The 27,972-nt window shown below is 38.8% G+C and overlaps 1 protein-coding gene across 6 annotated transcripts in view; it reads right to left on the bottom strand.

The window, feature by feature from the left end:
* MIS18BP1 (MIS18 binding protein 1) overlaps positions 1-27,968 on the bottom strand; it is a 51,046-nt gene extending 23,078 nt beyond the window's left edge. For 2 of the 6 annotated variants that reach the window (XM_055291431.2, XM_055291433.2), the window contains exons 1-8: positions 27,476-27,835; positions 21,127-21,761; positions 17,133-17,246; positions 16,408-16,892; positions 9,329-9,402; positions 7,511-7,641; positions 4,390-4,477; positions 2,816-2,973 (exon numbers count right to left, since the gene is read on the bottom strand). In XM_055291431.2, coding sequence (XP_055147406.1) covers positions 2,816-2,973; positions 4,390-4,477; positions 7,511-7,641; positions 9,329-9,402; positions 16,408-16,892; positions 17,133-17,246; positions 21,127-21,670 — 1,594 coding nt within the window. In that variant the 5' untranslated portion in view covers positions 21,671-21,761; positions 27,476-27,835. Of the gene's footprint in view, positions 1-2,815; positions 2,974-4,389; positions 4,478-7,510; positions 7,642-9,328; positions 9,403-16,407; positions 16,893-17,132; positions 17,247-21,126; positions 21,762-26,959; positions 27,364-27,475 lie in introns of those variants that run through there. The other 4 variants (XM_055291432.2, XM_063609268.1, XM_063609265.1 and 1 more) reach the window with 3 other exon arrangements.
* Positions 27,969-27,972: the final 4 nt, after the last annotated feature.

Below are 27,972 nucleotides of genomic sequence, written 5' to 3'. Positions count from 1 at the left end.
AGCCTAGACAGCCACATCATTCACGACCATCTGTTTTAGATCTCCTTTGTCACATCTAAAGACAGAATAGTAAGGTCAATCCATTCTGTAAATAAAAATTCCTGTTCATCCTAACTGCACATCAACTAAATAGAAAGCTAGTAACTGTTCTTCTATTTCTTCATGTATGTACAATTATGTTTCAACTAGTTTACGTACTCCAATGTATAACTAAATTTCTGTAATTAAAATTTTGAGCAAAACTAAATCATACAGTATATAATATATGCTCAACAAACAGTTACTAAGCTGGAATTCTAGGTAAGTTAAAACAGATTCATAAAAAGTATAAAAACATTTTTGTTATTTTTCTAGAAGCTATACTTTAAACATGTACTGACTAGTCCTTGCTCTTGAAAATATTACCATACAATGAAGGAGGCTTCTATTATGATAGGTCACTTATCATATACTCTGGTAAGTGTAATAACAGAGATAAAGTGCTTTAAGAATAATACTATGATACACAAGTACTTTTTAGGCAAATCATTAAAACACATACATAAAATTACATTATCTTAAATTAACACAGGTTGGTACCTTTACATAACCTTAGCTATATAATGTTAGATGTGGTTTTGTTTTTTTCATGCAAAGTGCAATGATAATAAAAAAATCAATAACAGCCCCAACCACCACTAAAAATAACTTATGTGATATGAAGATAGTGTCTAACAGTTTCATTAAACAAAGATTTAATGAATTGCACTAGAAAAATGAAGCAATCATAACAGAATACATTAATATTTGCCCCTAAACTAAGATCCCTGGGGGTGGGGGGAATCATGCCTTATTCATCTCTAAGTTCCTAAAACTTAATAGACCAGGGTTCATGGAAAGCACTTTAAAAATGTTGACACCAGGTGCAATGCTTCATGTCTATAATCCTAGCACTTCTGGAGGCCAAGGTGGGAGGACTGCTTGAGGCCAGGAGTAGGAGACCAGCCTGGGCAACATAGTAGGATCCCATCTCTACAAGAAATAAAAAACAAGGCAGGTGCAGTACTGTATGCCTGTAGTCCCAGCTACTCTGGAGGCTGAGGTGGGAGGATCACTTGAACCAAGGAGGTTGAGGCTGCAGTGAGCAATGATTGCACCACTGTATTCCAGCCTGGGAGACAGAGCAAGACCCCGTCTCAAAAAAAAAAAAAAAAAAAAATGCTGAGTGATTTTCCTATGGACAGCTGGTATGTAAAATAGTTTACCAACTTTAGTCTTTTAAATTTGTATTCATTTCTCTTGCCACTAGCTTTGTTAAATACTTTACTGATAATATTTGCAATTAAGATCAAATCCCTAATAAGTGCTGGCTCTAAGTGAAATGGGGTACAGGAAGAGATAAGAACCAAGACTAAAGACTAACAAATGATTAAAAAAGTGAGATATACTGTCAAGGATTTTCTTGTTTTAGGAGTAAAAATAGAGAGCAGGTGCCGGAGCCGGAGCCCCAAGCTTGGGCTTCCGGCATACTCAAGATGCTCCAGCAATAACAATAGGCAATATGCCTAATTTAGGGAAAACAGGATGACTTTTGATAAAAAGAGGAAGGGTTGAGAAGGAACTAGTGCAATGTTAAGTGACTTTTTGCTAGCTCTGGGGAAGCAGTCATCTACATATTTAACGTATTCCTTTCTCTGCATTAGAAAGGATAAGCAAAGTTTCAAGGGTGGAAGTTCAAATGGGGGTTGGGGAGTGGTTAGAATAGGATACAGGTACATTTATATCCAGTATGGTGCTATGTTTTTGGCAGAAGGATTCCTGAACTCTTTCAAATTTTGGAAGTTCTGTAAAGCTCTTAGTTACAAGGTTAAGGCAAAATCAGCGGAAATGTTTACAACATATTTTAGTAACTTTTACTCATCTATATTGTTTAGAAAGAGCTGTAAGTTAATGTTCATACATTTTTATATAATGTTCATACATTTTTATACAAGTGAGGCAGATTATAGTGTTGGCAAAGAGCTGATACAAAACAGTTCTACTCTGGCAAGTTGGTCTCCTTATTAAAAAAGAGAGAAAAAAAGAACATTTCTGCAATCTATCCTTACAGCAATGGTCATTCAAGAAAACCATTTTCTTGAATTCCATTTCTTCCATGAAAGGAAACAGATTTTGCCTATTTGTAGGAATGAAATTTAGTACAAAAATAATATATGTCTTTACAATAGAGGTTTGCGGTAGGTTGGCAGCTTAAATACTTTCGGTCAAGGAAATTAAAAGAACAATCATCTTTCATTAATATGTTTACCAGTGTTCTTTGGTGTTCTGATTAATAAAAAGGTAATTATTATTATTATTTTTTGAGACAGTGCCTCACTCTGATGCCCAAACTGGAGTCTAGTAGCACAAACACGGTTCATTGCAGCCTCAACCATCTGAGCTCAAGCGATCCTCCCACTTTAGCCTCTCAAGAAGATGGGAACACAGGCATGCACTACCATGTGTGGCTAATTTTTTTGACTTTTAGTAGAGACGGGTTTTGTCATGTTATCCAGGCTGGTCTCAAACTCCTGAGCTCAAGCGATCCTTGCGCTTCAGCCTCCCAAAGTGCTGGGATTACAGGCATAAGTCACTGGGCCCAGCCAAAGGTGGTATTTGATGAAGCAAGCTGAATCCTGACCATGATTAATCTGTATTATAGTTACTTCTCATTTAGTAGTGAAGAAGCAGGAATGTCGGGGCAGTATAAGTCAAAGAATACTATACTATACACATTATAAATCATAAACAATGGAGACCATGTAGGTACAAACAGAGAAGTAAAGACAAAACATACCCAAGTTATCACAATCAAAATCGTAAGTGGTGGTGGCTCTTTGAACGGTATCTATTTGGTTTTCTCGTGCATCATTCTTCATTGATTTCCTTATGTCACGGACAGATCTTCCAGTTTTCTGTTTTTGTTTGGTCTTTTCCCTGTTCTTTTCACCAGCCCTTTAAAAAGAATTATATTATTTTTCCTTAATACTGATTCTCAAAAAAACAAAACGAAACAAATCTTCATAAATAAATAAAAACCCCTCACATAAAGCTCTTTCCACCCAGGCAGGGTATCTTTAATCTTTCATTATTAATCCTTCATGGCTTTCACTCTCTTCCTTCACAAAGAACTGAGGTGTAACATCTTAAGTCAGAGGACTCAAATATGATCTCCAAACTGCTTCCTACTATATGCTCTTATAATTCCTACTTAAACTGATATTATAGGAAAACTACAGGACAACTGCCAGTTGCCTGTTTTTATAAATGAAGTTTATTAAAACACTGCCATGCTAATTCATGTGTATACTATCTATGGCTGCTCTTCTGCTACCAAGGCAGAGTTGAATAGCTGCAATAGAGGCAATATACCTGCAAGAATATTATCTTTACAGAATATGCCTTTTACAGAAAAAAACTGCCAGCCCCCGTTACCAATTATTATATTTGTGCTATGATTAAGTTTAAAGTCTGTATCCCCTATGAGCTCCACAAGGGCAAGAATAAATCAAATTCTTCTTTGTTTCACCAGCATCAACTATAGTGTCTGTAAAGTAGCAGACACTCCATAACTACTGAGAAAATGAATGAAAAAAAGGAGGAAGAACTGCACATTAGTATTTAATAACTGCATGCCTTTTGAAGAGTAAATGACTAAGAATTACTCTTTGACATATGTCAAAAGTTTTATTTTCCTTTGAGATTTACTAAATACCATAGAAGTTCTAGTAAAATGTTATTGCTTCTGAAACACTTCACAGACCAAAGCAAACTTCAAAACTGGCATTTCGGACGGGCGCAGTGGCTCAGGCCTGTAATCCCAGCACTTTGGGAGGCCGAGGCGGGTGGATCACAAGGTCAGGAGATCGAGACCATCCTGGCTAACATGGTGAAACCCCATCTCTACTAAAAATACAAAAAAATTAGCTGGGCGTGGTGGCGGGCGCCTGTAGTCCCAGCTACTCGGGAGGCCGAGGCAGGAGAATGGCGTGAACCCGAGAGGCGGAGCTTGCAGTGAGCTGAGATTGCGCCACTACACTCCAGCCTGGACGACAGAGTGAGATTCCATCTCAAAAAAAAAAAAAACTAGCATTTCAAACAAACAAATACCTAAAATAGGTGCATTTAATTAAATGTAAATTGTACCTCAGGCCAGGCACAGTGGCTCACGCCTGTAATCCCAACACTTTGGGAAGCTGAGACAGGCGGATCACTTGCAGCCAGGAGTTCGAGACCAGCCTGGCCAACATGACGAAACCCCATCTCTTATTAAAAATACAAAAATTAGCTGGACATGGTGGCACACACATAATTAAATGTAAATTATATCTCAATAAAGTTGACTTCTAAAAACATAAAACAACATTTTACCTTAATTGTTTCAGAAAATTATCAATGTGCTCTTTCCAATTTTCTGGAAATCCAAACATAAATTTCCTTATGAGATAATTTGGATATCCTATTTAAGGATAAACAACAACAACAAAAAGTATTTAAAAGCCTAGAATTTTAAAGAGATATCATTAATTCATTATATCATTCAAGAAATATGCACTTATTGCTTAATATGCACCAGGTACTATTATAGATATTCAGAATTCAGCAGTAAACAAAGCAGACAAAAACTCCTATCTTCATGGAACTTGCCTTCTAATGTGGAAAAAAAAAAGCTAACCAGTAAGTACAACACCTTGTTTGTTAGACGGTTATGCAGGGACGGTGGACAAGTGTATCGATATGTTCATGGGGGAGTAGAGGGGTGAATAGCAATTTAAAAAAGGATAATCAGGGAAGTCTTCAATGAAATAGCATCATTTGAACAAAGTGATTGAGCTATGTGGCAATATGGGGTTAGAATACTGGAAACAAAACATAACGGGAAAGGCAAGAGTATACCTGGCCTGTTTGAAACAATTAGGAGTCTAGCATACTTGAAGTGGCATAAGGGGGGGTTAGAACTTGGGAGGCCACTCAGATGGGTAACAGAGGCAGTAGGAAGCATGACAGATTATAATATAAGGCCTTAGAGTCATTTTATAGAACTGGCCATTTACTTTGGACAAGATGAGAAGCTATGGAAAGATTCCAAGCAGAGGAGCTACAGGATCTAATTTACTTTAACGAGACTGCTAAAGCAGGACGAGACTGCTAAAGCAAACTGCTATTTTGAGAAGAGCCTATGGAAGAGCAAGGGGAGAAAGAATGAGACCAGTTAGGAGGCCACTGTAATGATCCAGACAAATTATGAGGAAAGTCTGGACTACAGCGATGCTGCAGAGGTCTGAGTTTGGGATATATTTTGGAGATATATTAATAGGATGTACTGACACACACACACTGATGTGGGTATGAGAGAAACTGAGAATTTAAGGATGCCTCCAAGAATTCTGGCTACTGGACACATGGAAAGATGGGGAAGAATATAGGTTAAGCAAATTTAAGGGAGAAGATCAGGTTTTAGATATATTAAGTTTGAAATGCCTACAGACATCCTAGTGGAGATGTCAAATAAGCAGGTGGATAATGAATTGGGTACTAAGGGGAGAGGTCTTGGTTTGAGATATAAAATTGGCATTCATCATCATATAAATTATATTTAATGACTAAAAGGAATCAGCACACCACGCAGTGTATTAATAGAAAGAGCCCCAAGGTACCCCATTATTAGAAAAAATGGAGAAATACACAAACTAAGAAGGAACAGGCAGTCAGGCAGCATGAAAATTGGAATATGGTATTAGAGAAGCTAAGTAAGGTATTTCAAAAAGGTAAGTATGATTAACTCTGTTCAAAGTGTATACTGAATGTAGCAATGTGGAGGCCACTGGTGACTTTGATACAGGTTGTTTTGGTGAAGAACTGGAGGTTAAAGAGAATTCAAGAAAAAGAAAGAAAATTCAAGAGAAATTAGATTTACAGAAGTAAATATAAACAAACTATGTGAGTTGTTTTGCTATAAATGAGAGCAATACTGGCTAAAAGGAGAAATGTGGTTAAAAGAGAAATTAAAAAAACAAACAAACAGGAGAAGGGAGTGTTACTGGAATAACGTCCTTGAGTAAAAGAGAAAATGAGAGCTAGTGTACAAATGGAGAGGCTGATATAGACAGCAACATGCTAGTTCATCCATAACAAAAGCAGATGCTAATCCAAGCAGGTGAGTAGATACGGTAAATACCCTTCTGATTGTTCCTCTCGCTCAGGTGCTCTGCCCTCTCCCCTACTTTGTCTAGCTGAGAGAGGGTAAAAAGGAGGAGGTATTGGAGATTTGTCAAAATATGAAGGAGTCATCAGGAAGGATGGGAGAGTGAATGAATTAGGGAAACATGGTAGGATACCAAGCAGCACCAAGAAACCACTAAGGTACTGTAACTTGTTGCTAGTAAACATAAATTTAGACTACTTGGATGTGTTTTTCTCCAGTTATATTCAGCTGTGTGCAAGGCATAGGTGGAAAATCAGGTTACACCAGGACTGGGGTGGTGCCAGGTAGGTTCAACAAAGAGAGGAATCAGGGAGTTAAATTATATTCTTATAACATCATTCCTTGTAAATAAGGAGTATTTCATTTGATATTTTAAAACTCACACAAATTAGGCTGGGCAAAGTGGCTCACGCCAGTAATCCCAGCACTTTGGGAGGCTGAGGTGGGTGGATCACCTGAGGTCACAAGTTCAAGACCAGCCTGGCCAACATGGTGACACCCTGTCTCAAAAATCAGCTGGACATTGTGGCACCCTCCTGTAGTCCCAGCTACTTGGGAGGCTGAGGCACGAATAATCGCTTGAACTTAGGAGGTGGAGGCTGCAGTGAGCTGAGATCACACCACTACACTGCAGCCTGGGCGACAGAGCAAGACTCCATCTCCCAAAAAAAAAAAAAAAAAAAAAACCAACCCCAGGCCTCTTAACACTTCTGTATCCATTCCCTGGGGGCATATGTGGATCCTGTGCATGAAAAGGACTGGACACAGGAAACCACAGGTGTTGTTCCAGGCTTATTTATCCACAGCTACCTGCAGTTGCTATTGCATCATTTTTTTGTGCCATGTTGGAAGTGGTCATGCACAGGACCAGCCTGGTGAAACCGCGTCTCTACTAAAAATACAAAAATTAGCTGGGCGTGGTGGCAGGCACCTGCATTCCCTGCTACTCAGGAGGCTGAGGCAGGACAATCACTTGAATCCCAGAGATGGAGGTTGCAGTGAGCCAAGACTGTGCCACTACACTCCAGCCTGGGTGACAGAACAAGACTCCATCTTCAAAAAAAAAAAAAAAAAAACACATAACTTATTAGAAATTGTCAATAAGAGTGATAAGAATCAGAAAAAAAATTACCAATTTTATACAAGTTTTATATAATATCAGTTGTTTTGATTTATTCATAACTTAAAAACATTAATTAAAAAGTTGAAAAAATGTGTATTACTGTGAGAAACATGGTTAACTGCTTTACTTCTTAAAATAACTTATCAATAATGACAGTCATTTACCTGCTTCTTTCATGGAAATTTGGTCTATCATGCCTTTTAATATATAAATGTTGCCTGATATAGTCCTAAGTTTGTTGTGCTCAATCCGCTCTATAATTACATTACTGTGCCAATATATGTTAGTGATGTCTCTAGGAAAAAAAAATAGTTTCGGTAAGGTCAAAATATTCATATAGAAATTTCTAACAGAAAATGATTTTACACTTTAGCCACAGCAACACTAAGAATGTTATTAGTCTAATTACAAAATATTTGAGGGCCAAACATTACAGCAGAACTCAACTGCTTGGCTATTGTAATCCTCAGATCATGTACCAAAAAAACTATACTGTAGCCAAACCATGTCCCGCCTACAAAATATTATTAGTAAGGGAGCAGAGGCCTTGTCTCAGTATCTGATGCTGGCAATAAATACTTGCAGCTTCAGCTTAACTGATGCTAAGTTTCCAAAGAATGATCTCCCTGTTCCTCTCCTTCAGGGTCTATACTGTGTTAGCTTTTATGCAGAAAGTAAATTGGATGCAGCTAATCTGGTGTTTTTTCACCCTCGATATACAGCCAAATGTTTTTACCCTTCATTTTGGAAGGTACCAAAAGAGGTTTAAGTGGGGAAAAAAGAAATTACCGTATCAAATCATTGACCCATAAATCTATTCTTCATATTTCTTTAAAGAATAAATATGAAACAGAAAAAATATGAAGATGTATTAGATAAATGATGAACACTGTCCCATTCATCAGATAACTAATAATAATAAACATACTAATGATAAGCATGACGAATAAGGAAATCAAGTTACTTTTCTTTGGTCAGCTGGGGTTAAATTCACACATTATACCTTAATACAGTATTACTTCTCTTCAATTCTCTTTTATTTACTTAAGAAACATTTAAATAACACTCTAAAAGCACTGTTCTCTAGCCTTTCATTTAATCCTCAGCACAACTAACTAGGTAAGTAACACAGTTATCCATATTGCACAGATGAAGAAACTGAGACTGACAGGGGATAAATAACTTGCCCAGGTAATACAGATAGTAAGCAGCAGCAATGGAATTCCAACAAAGGCAATCTACACTGCATCTTTAATAGTAAGGAAATGGGCACAAAGCAGACAGATAAAGAATGGACAATACAGATTTTACATATTCACTTATAAACTTACATATAAGTACCTTAAACAGTAATAACAACTTTTTTTTTTTTTGAGACACAGTCTTGCTCTGTCACCCAGGCTGGAGAAGTTATAACCTTTTATTACGAGTATTTGTAGCACTAAGAAACTGGTCTTGAAGAATAGGAAACGGTGCTAACAGAGTAGCAGAACTAGGTAAAGCCCACTTACCTGGTGATGCTCTCACTTTAGGGAGAACCAGAAAGTGCCAATGATTACTTAATATGTAGCTGTATGGCAAAGTTTTACGTAATTTTGATTCCTTTTCTGGATCAGTAATTTATATCTGGTTGTCCCAATTTAGATGTGAGAATCTGGACTGAAATGCATGTAGTAAATATTAACTGATCATATATAATTAAGCAGATAATACCAGTCCACTTATTAGCACCTCAGAAAAAAAAAACAACTATACAAATTTGAACTGTCACTATTTTAAGAAAAACTTGAGTAAACATGAAAACACAAGAAAGCTGGTAGCAATCAACATGGCTAGGACCTGCACCGTAATTTTACTTTTTTGCCTTCAGTTCATAACCTTGTTAGGTCTTTGTTTTGTGGAGCTATTTCTCATGCATCACCTCTTAAGTGCTTACACATAACTAAAGTTTTATTAAAAGAATACTGAAATAGTATACTTACATCAATTTTCCTTCTACACATATAGCAGTATTATTATTGATGCTTTTAATCATCCATTCCTGTAGCTGAACTACCTAATCAAGTATAAAACAAAGAACATATTTCCTCTATTACTTGCAGCACAAGCATTACAAAATTAACTTACATTAAAAGAAAAAACTTGTATAAGTAATCCAAATATTCCTTAGTGCCATCGATGTAAGATTCACATTCTATCCGAAATAGCAATAGGTAAAATTCTTGTATACAATGAAACAGAAAAGACTGAATTCAGGTTGTACTGCATCTGTCCTACAATCAAGAAGCAATTATACCTCAAATACTCTATCACCAAATCTCAACTGGTGGGGAAAAAAAGCATGTAAAATCCCAAGGTACAGGTTAAAACACCAAGTCCTGCAAAAAGCCCAGTAACTTAGAGTGAAAAGGAGTCAGCTATGTTTTGTCCTTAAAAAATTGTTTTTTTTTTTTTTTTGTAAAGTTTAGACCTGTATTCCAATTTTCTACAAACTAAAAAGGTAACTGCTGGTAATCTAGATTTAACAGCATTTTATTCCAAAGTAAACATCTGAATAGCTCAGAGAACTCTTAATTATCTTACTACAAGTAAAATATCATTCCAATGGAAAACATTTTATGACAATCTATGCAAAGAAATTCTTGAATATAAATTTCATAAAACTTAAGACTGAACTACTTCTGATGAGAAAAAAAGTGAAAATTAATGGAATAATCATTTTGAGTGGCAATTTACTTTATAGGTAAAGTTACACATTTACAAATAAAAACAAATTCTCCAGTTGCAGTTTTATACTGAGTCAGGAAAAGACATTAAAATGGGACAGTCTTTGTTATGGCACATGTTGATTATGTTGATTTAAAAAATTATAGGTGATGGCTGGCGACAGTTGCTTAAACCTGTAATCCCAGAACTTTGGGAGGCCAAGTCGGAGAACTGTTTGAGCCTAGGAGTTCAAGACCAGCCTGGGCAACATAGTAAGATTCCACAAAAAAGTTAAAAAATTAGCTGGGTGTGGTGGTACACACCTGTAGTCCCAGCTACTGGAGAGGCAGAGGTGAGAAGATCACTTGAGCTTGGGAGGTCGAGGCTACAGTGAGCCTCAACAGGTGATGCAACAAGACCCTGTCTCAAAAAGTAAATACATAAAAATAAAAAATTATAAGCAGGCTTGTTTATAAGCCATGGGTCTCAGTAGTAACGGCGAGGGGATCCACCATCTTGTCTTACCCTCACCTCACCCAAGGCACAGACATGGCTTCTGTTTTTAAGCCCCTTTTAAATGTTTCTTTCTGAAAAAAGTAAAAAATTGTAGGTAGGACTTGGGGAAGCAGCAGTAAATAATACCTTTTGCCTTCTCCCACATTTGGAACTACCTGAGACATATCAATGCACCAGTCAGATGGAGATAATAATCCTGTACCATGCTATTATGCTGCTTATATATCAAAATGTTCATTCATTATTCATTCAACAAATATTTGTTGAGTTCTACACACTTTTAGATAGTAGAGATTCAGTGAGAAAGTAAACAGCTGCCCCTCTTAGGTCCAACATTCTTGTGTGTGTGTTGGGGTCGGGGGTGGAGGCAAGCAGGATGATGGCATCTAAACAAATATGAAAATGTAAGGTGGTGATAATTATCATGAAAAATGAATAAAAGGCATTAGATAAATGAGGTGCTTTTTAAGACAAAACAGTCAGGGAACGTCATGGAAGAGAGAACTGAATAAAGTGAGGAATGAGTCACGTGGATATCAGCAAGAAGATTCTTCTAAGCACAGAGTCAGCGCAAAGACCCAGGTAGGCAGCATGGAAGGCACAATTTGAAAGGAGTAAGTGAGAGGGAATAAGTGGTGAGGCTGGAGATCTCCAGGATTAACTAAGTACAGCTCCGTAAACCATGGTAAAGGTTTAGTGTTTTCTATTGAGATGACAAGTTACTGGAGGATTCTGAACAGAATGACAAAATTTGATATTTTAAGGGACTGTTGGGTAGAGACGAGACTATATGAAGATTTTAGCTTCTGTCTGGAAAACAGACTGAAAAAGGGGAAAAGCAATACTGGAAGCAGGGAGACCACTAGGCTATGACAGTCATCCCTGGACTAGGAGGTAGTGGTTGAACCGTGAGAAAAGGCCACATTCAGGAGAGCAGAGCCAATGGGATTTCTTCATGGTTTGGATGTGGAGCATGAGAGAGAAACAAGAGTTCAAGATAAATCTAAAATTTTGCCTAAATACTGGGGCCAATTGTATTACCATGTACTAATACAGGACAATGGAGAAGGTACGGTAAAGAAATCAACAATAAGAATCTCACGTTTTCTCACATTTTAAATTTGAGATGCCTATCTGATATCAACAGAAAAGTCATATAGACAACTGCATGTGAATGTGGAGTTGAGAAGAATATTTGTGCTGGAAACACACTGGAGAGCTATCAGCATAGAGATGGAATTTAAAACTATGACACCGGAAATACAGCCTAGAGAGTGCATGCAGGTAGAGAAACATTTCTAGGGCTGATGTGCAGTAATTCCAACATTTTTAGGACTGATTCTGGGGAAAGGAAGAGGAAATAGCAAAGAGGACTGAGATGGCCAGCAATGTAGCAGAAAATCAGGAAAGATCCTGGAATACAAAATATAAAGCATAACACTTCTGTAGAAAGACATTTTGGGGCCAGGCGTGGTGGCTCACACCTGTAATCCCAACACTTTGGGAGGCCAAGGCGGGTGGATTACCTGCAGTCAGGAGTTCGAGACCAGCCTGGCCAACATGGTGAAACCCCGTCTCTATCAAAAATACAAAAAGTAGCTGGGCTTGGTGGCGGGCACCTGTAATCCCAGCTACTCAGGAGTCTGAGGCAGGAGAATCACTTGAATCGGGAGGCGGAGGTTGCAGTCAGCCAAGATTGTACCATTGCACTCCAGCCTGGGCGACAGAGCAAGACTCCGTCTCAAAAAAAAAAAAAAAAAAAGGCCGCACATGGTGCTTACACCTGTAATCCCAGCACTTTGGGAGGCCAAGGCGGGTGGATCACCTGAAGTCAGGAGTTCGAGACCAGCCTGGCCAACATGGTGAAACCCCATCTCTACTAAAAATACAAAAATTAGCTGGGCGTGGTGGCAGACGCCTGTAATCCCAGCTACTCGGGAGGCTGAGGCAAGAGAATCGCTTGAACCCAGGGGGTGGAGGTTACAGTGAGCCGAGATCACGCCATTGCACTTCAGCCTGGGGTACGAGAGCAAGATTTCATATCTCAAAAAAAAAAAAAAAAAAAAAGGACATTTTGATTCACTGCATTAAACCTTCGTGAGAAACTGAGAATAAGAAATAAGAGGCTGGGCGCGGTGCTCATGCCTGTAATCACAGCACTTTGGGAGGCTGAGGCGGGTGGATCACCTGAAGTCAGGAATTCGAGACCAGCCTGGCCAACATGATGAAACTCCATCTCTACTAAAAATACAAAAAAATTAGCTGGGTGTGGTGGCGTGTGCTTGTAGTCCCAGCTACTCTGGAGGCTGAGGCAGGAGAATCACTTGAACCTCAGAGAGAGAGATTGCAGTGAGCCAAGATCACGCCACTGCACTCCAGCCTGGCAACAGAGCAAGACTCCATCTCAAAAAAAAAAAAAAACACAGAAATAATAAGAATCAGTCAGCCTGGCGCGCTGGCTCATGCCTATAATCCTAATACTTTGGGAAGCTGAGGCGGGCGGATCACTTGAGGTCAGGAGTTTGAGACCAGAATGACCAACATGGTGAAAACCCGTCTCTACTAAAAATACAAAAATTAGCAGGGTGTGGTGTGGCGTGTGCCTGTAATCCCAGCTACTCGGGAGGCTGAAGCAGGAGAATCACTTGAACCCGGGAGGCAGAGGTTACAGTGAGCCAAGATCGTGCCACTGCACTCTAGCCTGGGCGACAAGGGCAAGACTCTGTCTCAAAAAAAAAAAAAAAAAAAAAAAAGAAATTAGAATTTGTCACTGGATTTGGTGTTATGGAGATGACTGGTGAACTTGGAAAGGGTAACATTCCTAAAATAGTGGATATTTTATGTATAGTCCAAAGTGAAACATGTTCAAGAAGGAATGGAGAACTTAAAACCATGAATACACAGACCTCTTTCAAAATGTCTTGCTATATAAGGGAAACAAAAAGTGGTGTAGCAGCTGGAGTTGGACAGGGGATAAAGGAAACATGGGCCTTTGTTTGCATGCTTTTAAAAAATGCAGGCCATGTTTCAACATGTTTATATGTTAATGAGAAGAATCCAGAAAAAAAAAATTGAAGGGACAATTGAAAGGGCAATGTCCTTACCACCTAAGGTAAAAAGAAATGAATGGGCCCTGAAAAGGAGCATAAATTGTTCATCCATTTTAATAGAAGGAAAAAAGCAGAGTATGTGAAAACAGCAGCAGGGAGATTTTCTGATGGGATTATCATGAAGTTCTCAATGAAATGGGAATGAGAAGGTCTGGAGGTTTTAGGACAGAAAAAGTGAGTTACTCTTCCAGGAAAGTCAGAGAATAGATTGACAAGTGAAATGTACCAGGACTAATGGGGCAATACTGACAGCCCATTTAAGGTTTGATGTCAAATTTAAAATAAGTCAACATCGTTGTGTGTTTTGCTCCAGCCATTTTCAGCTGTCAGGTACAGGAATGTAGAGTTAAATTTAACCAGGGTTGGCACTTAGCCAGTGCAGGACAAACCGGAAAAAAGAGAATTGAGACTTAATAGTTACAGTGATGGACTAGGGAAATGAGGACATGAGAGTTGATGGATGAACGCTGTCTTAGTGGGGTCAGAGTACTGACAGTGAGGGGTATGATCTCACTATAGCAGTTGGCAGTGAAAGAGTGGCATGTTTGAAAGAAAACTCAGTGCATGTTTATTTTGGTAATGAGAAGCAATGGGGATGTCTACGGTAGAGGGTAAAGGTAGGAGAAAGGTCACTGACTATCAAAAAGAGATGGTTGGATGGATCATCTAAACGAGTGTAGATGTAACCAGAGATTATGACAGAAGTAGTAGAGGGAAAACTAACAGGTGTCAAATACTTAGAAATGCAAGGTCATGACTAGGAGGCTGTGTTACAGATGAATACAACTGGTAAAGTCTTATGGCATGTGCTTCAAAGAAGCTTTAGAAAGAAGGAAGAAAAAACTGCCTGAAGTAGCGATGAGGAGCAAGAGAGATACACCTTATGTCATCTCTAGGTCCAACGGAATGTGGGATATGGGAGAAAAAGGAGCCACCACTTGAGTGGGTTGTTTGTAGAAGCCATATTCTAGTTAGAGCAAGGTTAAGAAATCTTCATAGAAGATTGGGAATAAAACATTTTGCTGATGACATAACTGGAGTTTAAAAGGACACAATGTAAGGTATGGAGAGTTAGGTATGAGTAAGAAATTGAGACAGAATTAGTAGATGTACAGAATTAAATAGGGAGTCTTGAGAAGCTTGGACTTCTCGTGGTAACTGAGATAAACAGCACTACAGAGATGATGAAATTAGTACTGTGGGGCCTCTTGAACAGTTTGTCTTCAAACTTTTGCTTAACCCATCTCACACATTTTTAAGTCAACATCTAAAACTTCTCACTAAAAGTTTTAAATATTTTCAGACCAGACATGGTGACTCATGCCTATAATTCTAGCACTTTGGGAGGCTGAGGTGGGCGGGTTGCCTGAGCTGAGGAGTTCGAGACCAGCCTGGGCAACACGGTGAAATCCCGTCTCTACTAAAATACAAAAAAAAAAAAAAAAAAAAAAATTAGCCAGGCATGGCAGCATGTGCCTGTAGTCCCAGCCACTTAGGAGGCTGAGGCAAGAAATTTGCATGAACCTAGAAGGCAGAGGTTGCAGTGAGCTGAGATTGTGCCACTGCACTCCAGCCTGGGCGACAGAGTGAGACTCCGTCTCCAAAATAAATAAATAAATAAATAGATAAATAAAGTTTCAATATTTTCAAGTAATAGGATTTCTAATGAATATATTGAGATCTAAAACCCTAACTGGTATGTCACTCTTTAAAATTTAGATGGCTACAAGGGAGGCTTAAGTGGGAGGATTGCTTGAGCCCAAAAGGCCAGCCTGGGCAACAGAGTAAGGCCTCATCTATAAAATTAATTATTAATTAAAATTTAAATGGAATTTGTACACCATCTCAATTTGATAACCACCATCACACATTTAAGAATTAATGGCTGGATGCAGTGGCTCAAGCCTCTAATCCCGGCACTTTGGGAGGCTGAGACGGGAGGATCACTTGAGGTCAGGAGTTAGAGAACAGCTTGGCCAGCATGGTGAAACCCCGTCTGTACTAAAAACACAAAAATTAGCTGGGCATGGTGGCAGGCGCCTGTAATCCCAGCTACTCAGGAGGGTGAGGTAGGAGAATTGCTTGAACCCAGGAAGTGGAGGTTGCAGTGAGCTGAGATTGCGCCATTGCACTCCAGCCTGGCTGACAGAGGAAGATTCTGGCTCAAAAATAAATAATTAATTAATGGGCAAACCTTTAACAATTGGAAATTTTACACTGCATCTTCCTCCTTAAGCTTGTATTTCCATTCCACTTCCTTCAGAGAATTTGTCCTAGTGTAACAGTTTGATGCTCTACAGTTTTTTATTGATTACTCTGTATTTAATTTGGGAAAAATTCTCAAATCTTCAGATGCTACAGTTCCTTTCTATCTTAATTGATCTAAATATTTTAATAGTACCGTAAGTACCAGAAAAAAAGAGTAGAAATGAACTCAATGTTCATCACCAAAGGGAAAAAGTAAATTATTGAAGACTACACAACTAGTAATAGAGCAAGGTAAGACTTAACACGTGGGTCTTCTTATACTCAACTCACTGTTCTTTTCACTATGTCACACTGTCACTGCAGTAAATAATAAAACATGATAATGAAGACACTGTTAATAATGAAGCATACAAGTTCAAATCCTAGCTAGAAAAAAAAATAATGAGAGAACATTAAAAGCTCAAGCTCTTGAAGAACGGGGTAAAAATAGAAATAAATATCTGTCTTGAAAGTTTTCCCACCTGATTTTTTTTAACTCCATTTGTAACAGTTTGAAATATTCTTGGAGGAGAAAGCTTTGAAACATTTCTTTTTGACCTCCGAGGTATTGTTATATGAAGTCTTGGTGTTGCAAGTACAATTTTACATGTATCTTTTGTGGAACCTGGAAGACCTGTCTTCCCAGGCACTGTTTTTTCATTTCCGTCCTTAACTTTCTGTTGCGAAGTCCCTTCTGTTGTCCTCTCACTATCAGAAACCATTAACAGATTGCCATTTTTAATAGGAACACAATTAGTACTGAGAGTCTCAGCATTACTATTTTGAAATTGTTCATCAGCAGAATCAACGCTTTCTAAATCAAAAGTGTCCTTTTTGGACTCAGTGGTTGCAACTATATTCTCCTTTGAGTGAAGAATTTGTTTAGCCAACTGAGCTCTAGTTAATGTCTTGTTTGGGGCTTCTGCAGCCAAAAAATTTTCCTGTTCTTGGTTCAGAGTTGGAAGTTCTGCAAAAAATACAAAACAAAACAAAACAAAAAAATTATAGAAGCATCACAGGAAATTAAGAGATAAATTCAGGTTAGGAATGTTCCACCCTCCTGCCCAGTCTTTCTCTGAGTGTCTCTTTTACGATTCAAGCTTTTGTCCACAGCCAAAGTTTAATGCCCACACAAGGAAAATAATTAGCTAGAACATTTAACAATATATTTAAGTAACAAACTGAAAACAAACCAAAAATAGTTTACCGTAAGTTAAATTGTGCAGTGGTGCTTTCTTTTCCTGCTGGCACTGAATCTTTTGTTTGACCGGGAGGAAAGCATCATTATTTGATGATTCTAGAGGAACTCCTTGGACTGAGGCTAAAGTTTTATTTTTTAAAGCAAGAAGAAGTTGAATTGCATTAGTCACTAAGAAAAAAAAACAGCTTTTAAAATTCTTGAAATAAAGACACTTAGATTTAGTAATGATCAGACCAGTATAGTACTTTTGCAATATATGACAGTTACATATATTTTTATATTTTTGGCTGTATTATCTTCTCATATCTTTACCCCGTTCTCTATACCAACATTATGGTGAGGAAGAATTTTTTAAAACCTTCTCTAAACACAACCCGCCAGCTCTAGACAAAAGTGTTGGACTTAGAAACCTAGACATCTGGAATTCTGGTGCTGCCACAAATTGGATATGTATATGTTAAGATTATAATATAAAGTTTCACCCAGTCTTGAAAATTCCGATTCTGTTTCTGGTTGCTGTGAATTTCTAAAGCATGAAAGATAGTCGAAGAGTTGTAACTTATTCTTTAAAAATTAAAATGTTGAGATGCAACAGCAGACTCAGCCATAATTTATATCCTTTAGACAATTTTTAGTAGGCCTTTAAATGCTCAGAAGTTGTAGGTTTCTCAACTAGACAAATAAGGACTGATAGCACTGCTTACATTTTATTCTGCTTTACCTCCTAGATTTTTAAAGTTTAATGTTTCTAGAATGTAGTTTCTTTTGCACAAAAAGGAGATAATAGACTTAAAATTTGAGCCTGAGAAGAATTATCTTATATGTTTAATTTTAAATTTTATACTTGAAAAAACTGGTAGTGACCATCCTTTAATAAGTATGCCACTTTGGTCTCAGAAATCTTAATATAAAGATTTCATTATAACAACGTGTCACAAAAAGAAACAATAAGTTTCTATATCTTTAACTCATTCTACTGGAAATGACAAGGCAATTCAGTAGTAATTCAATCAAATGCAACAAGTTATATTTATTCACTTATGTGGGAGTCCCAGGTTCATGTAGACTCTAAAAGGTTTCTAAAACTATATACAAAATTTGTGTTTGTATTTGTGTTTATATTTTCTGGGGGAAAGAGTCACCAGATTCTCAAAACAGTCAGGTATTTCTTACTCTCAAATGCTACCTTATTATATTTAAAAACTTTAATATGCATTATTTCATTTGCTTCTTCCTTTTATCCCAGGCTATACGAGAAATAGATGACTCTGTGAGTCTCCCCACTTCTACCCCCAAACTCCCTTATAAAACTCTGTGTTAGAATAGCTCACTGTCTTGGAAATGCAACGATATACCCACAACCTACTGTGTAGTGGTTAAGAGCATGGGCTTTCTAAGAGATACGTATATTCAGTTATCAGCTTATCACTTGTTACCTATGAGACATAGAGCAAGTGGACTTACTCTCTTTATAATCCCCATTTATAGACCACTAATGGGTATCTACCTATAGTGTTTGCTGAAAGGATTAAAAAAAGATAATACGTGAAATATCTTTCATTATCAATGACTGAAACTCATTAAAATCTCAATTTCAACTGTTGCAGTGTCATCTTTCCAGATCATTCTCTCAAATCCAGTGACTATCCAAATAAAATATACACTTCACAATCCCTCATCTCCTTCAGATCCTTTGCCCTCATTAATCAGCTTAAATTTCATGATGACTCCTTCACACACACCCTCCTTTGTCCTTCTGTCACTTCATTCTATTTGGCAAAATTACAACCCAGTTAAATCCAACTCCCTCCCTATTCTACACCAGCACCTTAGCAGCTAAACAGGGCTAAAGGAAAACTCACAGCCATATTTACTGGTTCCATTTTAAATTCATGTCCACAAATCTTAAACAGCTCTTCTGTGTTACCCAGGAAATCAAATTTAGGCCTCTCCCAAACTATTCAAACCTCTACCTCCTCAAACTTCAATACCTGTTTTCCATACTTGCTCAGCTGATGACTTTACTTATTTCAGATTATTTGTGAAGTCATAAAATAATGATCCACCAACATCTGTGTAAATGGCTTTCTTTTCGGTTAACAACTGGTCTGTCTGTGTTCTGGTCAAACCGCTAATGATGCATTAGATTATATTTCCTCTCAACTACTGAAGGGCATCATACTAGCAATTTCAATTTTTTTTTTCTTCCTACTCCATTATTCCCAACAGCATATAAAAATGCTGTATTTCACCAAGTATTAAAAATGATAAAACCTTAAACTACACTTGCCATTATTTCTTTGCCACCCTCAAAGAGAGCTGTCTATGTTCACTATTGCCAATTCCTCGTCACATTCTCTCTTGAACCCTTTCACACAATGTTTTCGTTGCTACCATTCCACCAAAGCTGCCCTCCATCAAAGTCACCAATGACCTTCACATTGCTAAATCGAGCAGTAGAATCTCAGCCTACTTGACCAATTAGGAGCATTAGACAGCTGTCAACTCCCACCTAAAAGTACTTCATTCTCTTGGCTTTCCCAGTATCACTCTCCTGGTTTTCCTTATTCCTCACCATCTTCTCAGTGGCCTTTCTACTCTTTTCTTTTTTCTTTTTTTTTTTTTTTGAGATGGCGTTTTGCTCTTGTTGCCCAGGCTGGAGTGCAATGGCATGATCTTAGCTCACCACAACCTCCGCCTCGCAGGTTCAAGCGATTCTCCTGCCTCAGCCTCCCGAGTAGCTGGGATTACAGGCATGCGCCACCAAGCCCGGCTGATTTTGTATTTTTAGTAGAGACGGGCTTTCTCCACATTGGTCAGGCTGGTCTTGAACCCCCGACCTCAGGTGATCCACTTGCCTCGGCCTCTCAAAGTGATGGGATTATGGGGATGAGCCACCGTGCCCGGCCGGCCTTTCTACTCTTTATTCTACTTTCCAAATGCTGGAGTACCCCAGGACCCAGCTCTTGAATGTTCCCTCTTTCTACACTTACTCCTTGATGACCTCATCTAATCTCATTGCTTTTAAAATACCATTTAGGTGCTAATGATTCCCCAATGTACTTTTCTCACCTTGATCACTTCTCTAAATTCCAGCTGGTTTTTTCCAACACCCTAATACCTAAACTTAGATTTTTAATAGAGGTTATCAAAATTAACATTACAAAATCTTAGTTAATGAGCCCACACTCCATTCCTCCTTCAGTCTGTCCTAGAGTCCAGCCATTTACTATCTGCACATTTACTATTGGCACTACTAAAACCTGAACCAAGCCAACACTGGCTGTCATCTGGCTTGCTGCAGTAACTGTATTTCAGAACGGCCAGAGTGATATTTTAAAAACATAAGTCATTGTACACAATGGTTAATTAAAAAACAACAACAAAAAACCCTCATAAGTCAGATCTTGTTATTCACATGCTCAAAACCCTCCAGCGGCTTATTCTGCTCACAGTAAAAGCCAAAACTCTTACATTTACTTGCAAGGCCCTTATATTATCTGACCCACTCTTATTTATCCCTTCCTCCTGAGCTCTATCTACTCACTCCATGACACACTAACTTCATAGCTAGTCCTTCAACACGTCAGGCATGCTATTTCAAGGTGTTTGTAACAGCTGCCTAGATCATCCTTCCCCATTCCTCAAGATACATGTATCTATCATCTCATTCAACTTTGTGGGCTCAAATTCCCAAATTCAAATTACTGAAGATTCCTCTGACCACCTCACTGAAAATTACATCTTCCTCCAACTCTTCCCATCATCCTAATTCTGCTTTTTCTTCTTTTTCCTCTTTCCACTTTTCCTCTTCTACTATGCCATAAAAATTACTTATTTAATATGTTAATTATGTCTTCCCACCATGTGAATGTGAGCTACACAAAGGCAAGGATTTTTGACCACTCTGTTCACTGCTATATTCTGAGCACCTAAAACAGCGTCTGAAACATTAAACACTTAAGACATTACAACTTTTTAGCTAACACATAAAACTAACCTCTTAGTGAACTATCATCTGACTGGAATGATTTGTTGTTTTCCTTTTCTTCACATAGGTAGGTATGCTGAAATATTTTTTTTTCAACTCTGTTAGGAGTGAAGGTTTCATTATTTCCACTTTTCTGTGGTTCCAACAAACTACTGTTTCTTGATGGCTGTTCTTGCTTGTCACGCAGTACTTTTTCTTTCATTCTTTGAAATATTTTTCCTGGTGATTCATAGTTTGCTTTATTTTTTAATCCATCCTTGTTGGGCTTTATAGCACTGATATCAAGAGAACTGTTAGAGGTAGTAGCCTCTGCTAGCATCGTTGATTGAAATATATTTTTATTGTCAAAAGTGGTCATTTTTAGGAACTGATTCTTTTTATGGTCATTCAATTTTACAGAGGAGTTCTGATATTTCACCAAATCTTTTACAGGAGTAAGTGTGCCTGAAGGAATGCTGTCAAAAAAGATTGCATCCATGGGTAGATTTCTCCTTTGAGAAGATGTCTCTGGAGGTAAGTAAATTCTTGAATGTTTCAAAGGTGTTGCAATCATCTTGACAAGAGAATAGCAACCAAGTTCTTCCGACAGAAAATTCACTTAAGCACAATTTTCAGATAGAACTTCAGAAGGGATCCACAGAAACCTGTAGTTCAATGTAAAACCAGCCTTCATCATGCTTTGGTGCGGAAAATGTTTAAAGTTTATTTGCTTTCCGCAACATTATACTAATTACAATGTTTAACTGGCTCATAACACTACTAGGTAATCTATAGCTCACAAATCAGACTAAGAGTTTATTTTTGTTAAAGTCTCCTTAACAGAAGTGGTGGGTGTGATGGTGCACATGCCTGTAGTCCTCGCTACTTGGGAGGCTGAGCAGGGAGGATCACTTAAGCCTGGGAGGTCAAGGCTGCAGTGAGACATGATTGTGCCACTGCACTCCAGCCTGGGTGACAGAGCAAGACCTTATCTCAAAATAAAATAAAATAAAATAAAATAAAACAAAATAAAAGATACATGCATATGGCACTACATTAAGTTACAAAAGATAAAGTTCCACAAATATAATTTTTCCCTTTAGGCAGTTAAATTTTAAGGCAGCAACTACAAGATCTATTCTAATAAAAGCTAAAAAAACCCTATTCAATTATTTAATAACACCGAATCCTGATTTTTTATGCTCCAGAGCATTTACATTTTAAGGTCTTAGTTGAAAAATCCTCAAATAAATGGTAAATTGTTTTCATTCTGATTTTTTTTTAATGTAGTGCTATTTAGAATTTTTAACAGAAATACTGTACTTGAGTTTACGTAGTTTCAGCTTTGTTTCTTTCGTTCTTTTTTTTTTTTTTTTTTGAGACAGAGTTTCCCTCTTGTTGCCCAGGCTGGAGTGCAACGGCGGGATCTCAGCTCACCACAACCTCCGCCTCCCAGGTTCAAGCAATTCTCCTGCCTCAGCCTCCCGAGTAGCTGGAATTATATATGCACCACCACACCCGGCTAATTTTGTATTTTTACTAGAGATGGGGTTTCTCCATGTTGGTCAGGCTGGTCTCAAACTCCTGACCTCAGGTGATCCGCCCGTCTTGGCCTCCCAAAGTGCTGGGATTACAGGCGTGAGCCACCGCGCCCGGCTGCAACTTGTTTCTTATGTATAAATTTTATTATTCAAACCTAGAAATTAAGGTTCTAGGTAAGGAACCATATAGTTGCATTAACTAATATTTGGTAAATAAGTAAAATATTTCAATCCAAGGAGGCTGGAACTTACTAGTCTAGATTTACAGCATCTCTTATAGCTGAATTTATAACTATTTCAATTAGTTAACATCATATAAACATAAAAAAAACCTATCACAGAAAATTCTAACACAGCCAGACCAAAAAATATCAAGTATCTTTATCTACAGCAACTTCTGTGAGAAATAAGCAATTAATATACAAAGTATTATTTAATCCAATAATTTATGATAATAGAGAAAAAAAAGAAGGAAAATATTCCTAAATTACAACAGCCAACAAAGAAGGGTATCTTGGGAGTCTGGAGCTCCTAAAAACCACTGTAATTGTTCCACAGCATATGAACCCTGCAAATACATATTAATGCATGCATGTATATGTTTATGATGTGCTAGTTCCAGGGGTTCTGTACTGGAAGTTATAATACCAGCCGTTCACTTCATTTCTGTTTTATTTTTGAGACAGTGTCTCTGTCACCCAGGCTGGAGTGCAGTGGTGTGATCAGGGCTCCCTGCAACCTTGAAATCCTGGGCTCAATCAATCCTCCTACCTCAGCTTCCAGAGTAGCTGGGACCACAAGTGTGTGCCACTGCACCTCAGCTATGTTTTTGTTTTTTTTTTTTGCTTATTTGTTTGTTTGTTTCTGAGAGAGAGTCTCGCTCTGTCGCCCAGGCTGGAGTGCAGCGATGCAATCTTGACTCACTGCAATCTCCACCTCATGGGTTCACGCAATTCTCCTGTCTTAGCTTCCCAAGTAGCTGGGATCACAGGCGCATGCCACCACACCTGGCTAATTTTTGTATTTTTAGTAGAGACGGGGTTTCACCAAATTGGTTAGGCTGGTCTCTAACTCCTGACCTCAGGTGATCCACTTGCCTCAGCCTCCCAAAGTACTGGGATTACAGGCATAAGCCACCTGAGTTATGTTTTTTTACATTTTTTTGTAGAGACACGGTTTCCCTATGTTGCCCAGGCTGGTCTCAAATTCCTGGGCTCAAGTGATCCTTCTGATTTGGCCTCCCACAAGTGTTGGGAATACAGGAGTGAGCCACCATGTCTGGCTTAGCTGTTCATTTCAAAGAAAGGTAATAAAGCTATATAATTTCTCAAAATCAGAAATGAATAAACTCCGCTGAGCACAGTGGCTCACGCCTGTAATCCCAGCACTTTGGGAGGCAAAGGCAGGAGGAACACTTGACGTCAGGGGTTCAACACCAGCCTGGCCAACAAGGTGAAACCCTGTCTTTACTAAAAATGCAAAAATTAGCCGGATGTGGTGGCACATGCCTGTAGTCCCAGCTACTCAGGAGGCTGAGGCAGGAGAATCACTTGAACCTGGGAGGCGGAGGTTGCAGTGAGCTGAAATTGCACCACCACTGCACTCCAGCCTAGGCAAGAGTGACACTCTGTCTCAAAAAAAAAAAAAAAAAAAAAAAAAAATAATAATAATAATAAAAAACTGGGAAACTGCAAAGCAAAACGGCAAAGAATATTCAGGTTTACACAATCTCAATTCCTCAGAGCCTAATGAAATGCTAAACAGAAACTAAAAAATGCAAATAAGCCAGCAGCACTGAAAACAGAACCAATCTGTAATAGACATGCAGAACTGTCTTCATTTAAAGTCAGATAATTGTGGTCACATTGAAAGGCTCCAAAAACCAAAACAGAGCTTTCTGTTTCCTAATGTCCCTGCCCCAAATTCAGGCAAGTAGTAGGGTAAAGGTGAGTAGCCAATATTCTGAAAAATCGTCAAATTCCACTTCGCCCCCAAAGACACAGAAAGTTGCTCTAGGAGACCTTTTTCCCACCATGTGACAAACAGCAACTCAATATAAGCCAAAAAAAAAAAGCAGCCAGTATTTGCCAGTGGTTTGTTAAAAATAGAATGCAGAGAAAAAAATCGTCTACAATTTCCTCTGACCACAGAGGCTTTGCAGAATAGATAAAGAAGAAAAACCACTGGGTCTAGATAATCCAGGACAGAGCTGAAGCTCCATTTCCTTCCTAGTCAAAAGAGCAAAACAAAGAAATCAGCCTCTGATGAAACATAGACATTAGTGGAGATTTAGTAACTAGCATCCCTCAAGTGGAGGAAAGAACAGCCTGTCCTGAAGCCAAGCACATTTGCTGACCTAACAGATGGAGGTCACTAACAAGAAATTGTTAGTTCCTCTCAGACTGGAGAAAGTATGTTTCCGTTTTCATTAACTGCTTAAAGTTGTTTGGAAAAATCTAATCCTTAAAACTTATTCTAAAAACTGACAAATGTTGATGCACTAGGGAAAAAACATTGTTTTCAACATAAAGACATGGGAATGGGAAAACCACTGGATGAAAGGGCTGGCCAGGACGGACGCGGTGGCTCACGCCTGTAATCTCAGCACTTTGGGAGGCCAAGGCGGGCGAATCACGAGGTCAGGAGTTGGAGACCATCCTGGCTAACACGGTGAAAACTGGTCTCTACTAAAAATACAAAAAATTAGCCGGGCGTGGTGACACGCGCCTATATTCCCAGCTACTTGGGAGGCTGAGGCAGGAGAATGGAGTGAACCCGGGAGGCAGAGCTTGCAGTGAGCGGAGATCGCGCCACTGCACTCCAGCCTGGGCGAGAGAGCAAGACACTGTCTCATAAAAAAAAAAAAGGGCTGGCCATAAGCATTTATAGTACAGTCATGCAACGCATAACGACATCAAACCACATATACAGTGGTCCCATAAGATTATTTTGGTGTACCTTTGTTTTTTAACTTATTTTTACTGTACCTTTTCTATATTTTGGTATGTTTAGATACACAAATACTTATGTGTTACAACTGCCAACAGTATTCAGTAAAGTTCATGCTGTACAGGTTTGAAGCCTAGGAGCAATAGGTTATAACATATAGCCTGGGTTTTTGTAAGTACACTCTATGATATTGGCACAATGACAAAAATTACCTGAAAATGTATTTCTCAGAACGTATCCCAGTCAGTAACACGTGACACATATAAATACAGAACTGAAGCTAAACAATTATGTATATGATCCTGAATGTAACTACTCTTCCCCTCCCAAAAAAAACATGGAAAGTTTTTGTAAGAATTTACTATAGTGGTAGCAGTAGTAATAACTATTACCATGGAATGGGTCAAAAATCCCAGAGCACACTAACCAAAACTGGGACATAGAATTAGGGGGAAAATAGAATTTTAAGTTAACAGGCAAATGATACACTTGAAAAGAATACTCAGCACATATGACAAAGGGCTAATTTAAATAACATTCAAAGAGACCTAATAAATCACCTTTAAAAAATGTGCAAAACAGAAAATGGTCATGGGACAGGAAAGGCAATTACTAGAACACAAAAGGCCAATAAACTAGTTAAGTGACACCTGATTTTACTAATAAATGGAGATGCAAATTAAAATAGTGAGATTTCTTTCTCATATCACATTGGTAAATATTAATTCAAAATGCAAGTCTGCAGACTATTGACACGGAAATTCCACTTCTAACTTGTTTTTTCCTATAGAAACATCTGCATAAGAATGCAAATATATATGTATCATAATTGCCAATATTTACTGAATATTTACATGCCAGTCACTATATAATCTAACAGCAACTCTAAAGATTTAAGTACTGTTATTACTCCCAATTTGAAAAAAGAGAAATTAAGGTATAAGGTGGTTAAGTAACTTGCCCAAGGTCACGTGACAATAAATGAGAAAGAGGAACGATTCTACCCGACTCCATAGCTTAAGTTATTTACCAACAGGCAACAGTCTACACACCCATTAGGGAAGTTCATGCTGCAGTACCTGAAGCATAAAATGAAATTAAATAACCCAGATGTCTACCAATAAAGGACAAAATAAATTCCGCCACATCCATACAATTTACTCTATGTATTCAATAAGAAGATATATATGTACTTACACGGAAAAATATCCGAGAAATATTAAATTGAAAAAGAAAGTAACAACATATAATTGCATTTGTGTAAAAAATTTTTAAATAAATAAAACACATATAGGCATAGACAAAAACTCTAGAAGCAGTGAACCAAACTGTAAACAGTGTTTATCTTTGAAGGGCAGGATGAAGTGGCCTACCATTTTCTTGAACTCCTGAGCTCAAATGATCCACCCGCCTCGGCCTCCCAAAGTGTGGGATCACAGGCGTGAGCCACCGCGCCCATTTTCTAAATAATTTTATTAACATCTAAAGATGTCTGCAACAAGTATCCAATTTAACCAGAAGAAAACATAAGCTGAATGCTCAGTTGCTTCTATAGCCCTGTGGGTCCTGGGGTCCCAAGGGGAAGAGTTGCGTACTGAGGAATAAAATTTTCTCACTAGGTATTCAAAAAAAAAAAAAACATATATTTTAGAACAAAGACCTACGCTCACCATCGAAATAAATTTGAGCAATCGTGTTCTACTCTCTTAACTACAGTAGACACGCAACAAGTAAACATCGAGTGCGAAGCTGTAAAATCGGTACCAAAGCCAGAAATCTACAAAAAAAATAAATAAAACCGCGTGAGCCGAGATGCTTAAAGGGCAGGACGCCCACCATAGGCGGGGACCCGCGGCAGGAGGTTAACGGAGGGCGCGGGGAGGACGTACCTTGGGTGAAGAGCCTGGCAGGGAGACACTGCCGCAGTCCCAGCTCGGCTCCGCGCGGAGGGAGGGCCGGACGCCGCCGGGCTCGCGCCTCAGGCCCACTGTGGACCCTGCGTGCGGCGGCCGGGCCCCAAGCGACGCTCACCTCCTCCGCGAGGTTCTCCAACACACACACTTCCGCAATTCAAATTTGAAGAGCCCGCCCTCCAGCCAGCCCGGGATTGACGCGCTCGGGAATTGCGCCACCGTGCGTCATACAGGGACGCAAGAAAAGTGCAGGCTGCCTCCGCACTCCGTGGACGGTGGTGTGTCCACAAAAAGTAGGCGACCCTAAGCTTTCACAGGCAGGGGTTGAGCTCCTCTAGTTGTCTTCAAAGTTCGTTTCGTCTTCGTAGGGCACGCGCCCACCCTGAATCCCGCCTTTCCTCTCGCGAAGCTCTGCCGGGGCAAGGCTGACGTCGGACGCCGTGGGCCGCGAGCGCGCCCCAGCGCCACTGCGG

The sequence above is a fragment of the Symphalangus syndactylus genome, chromosome 9 (genome assembly GCF_028878055.3).
Source record: "Symphalangus syndactylus isolate Jambi chromosome 9, NHGRI_mSymSyn1-v2.1_pri, whole genome shotgun sequence".
NCBI lineage: Eukaryota > Metazoa > Chordata > Mammalia > Primates > Hylobatidae > Symphalangus > Symphalangus syndactylus.
The sequence above is the reverse complement of the archived record's forward strand: the minus strand, read 5'-3'. Positions and strand labels throughout refer to the sequence as shown.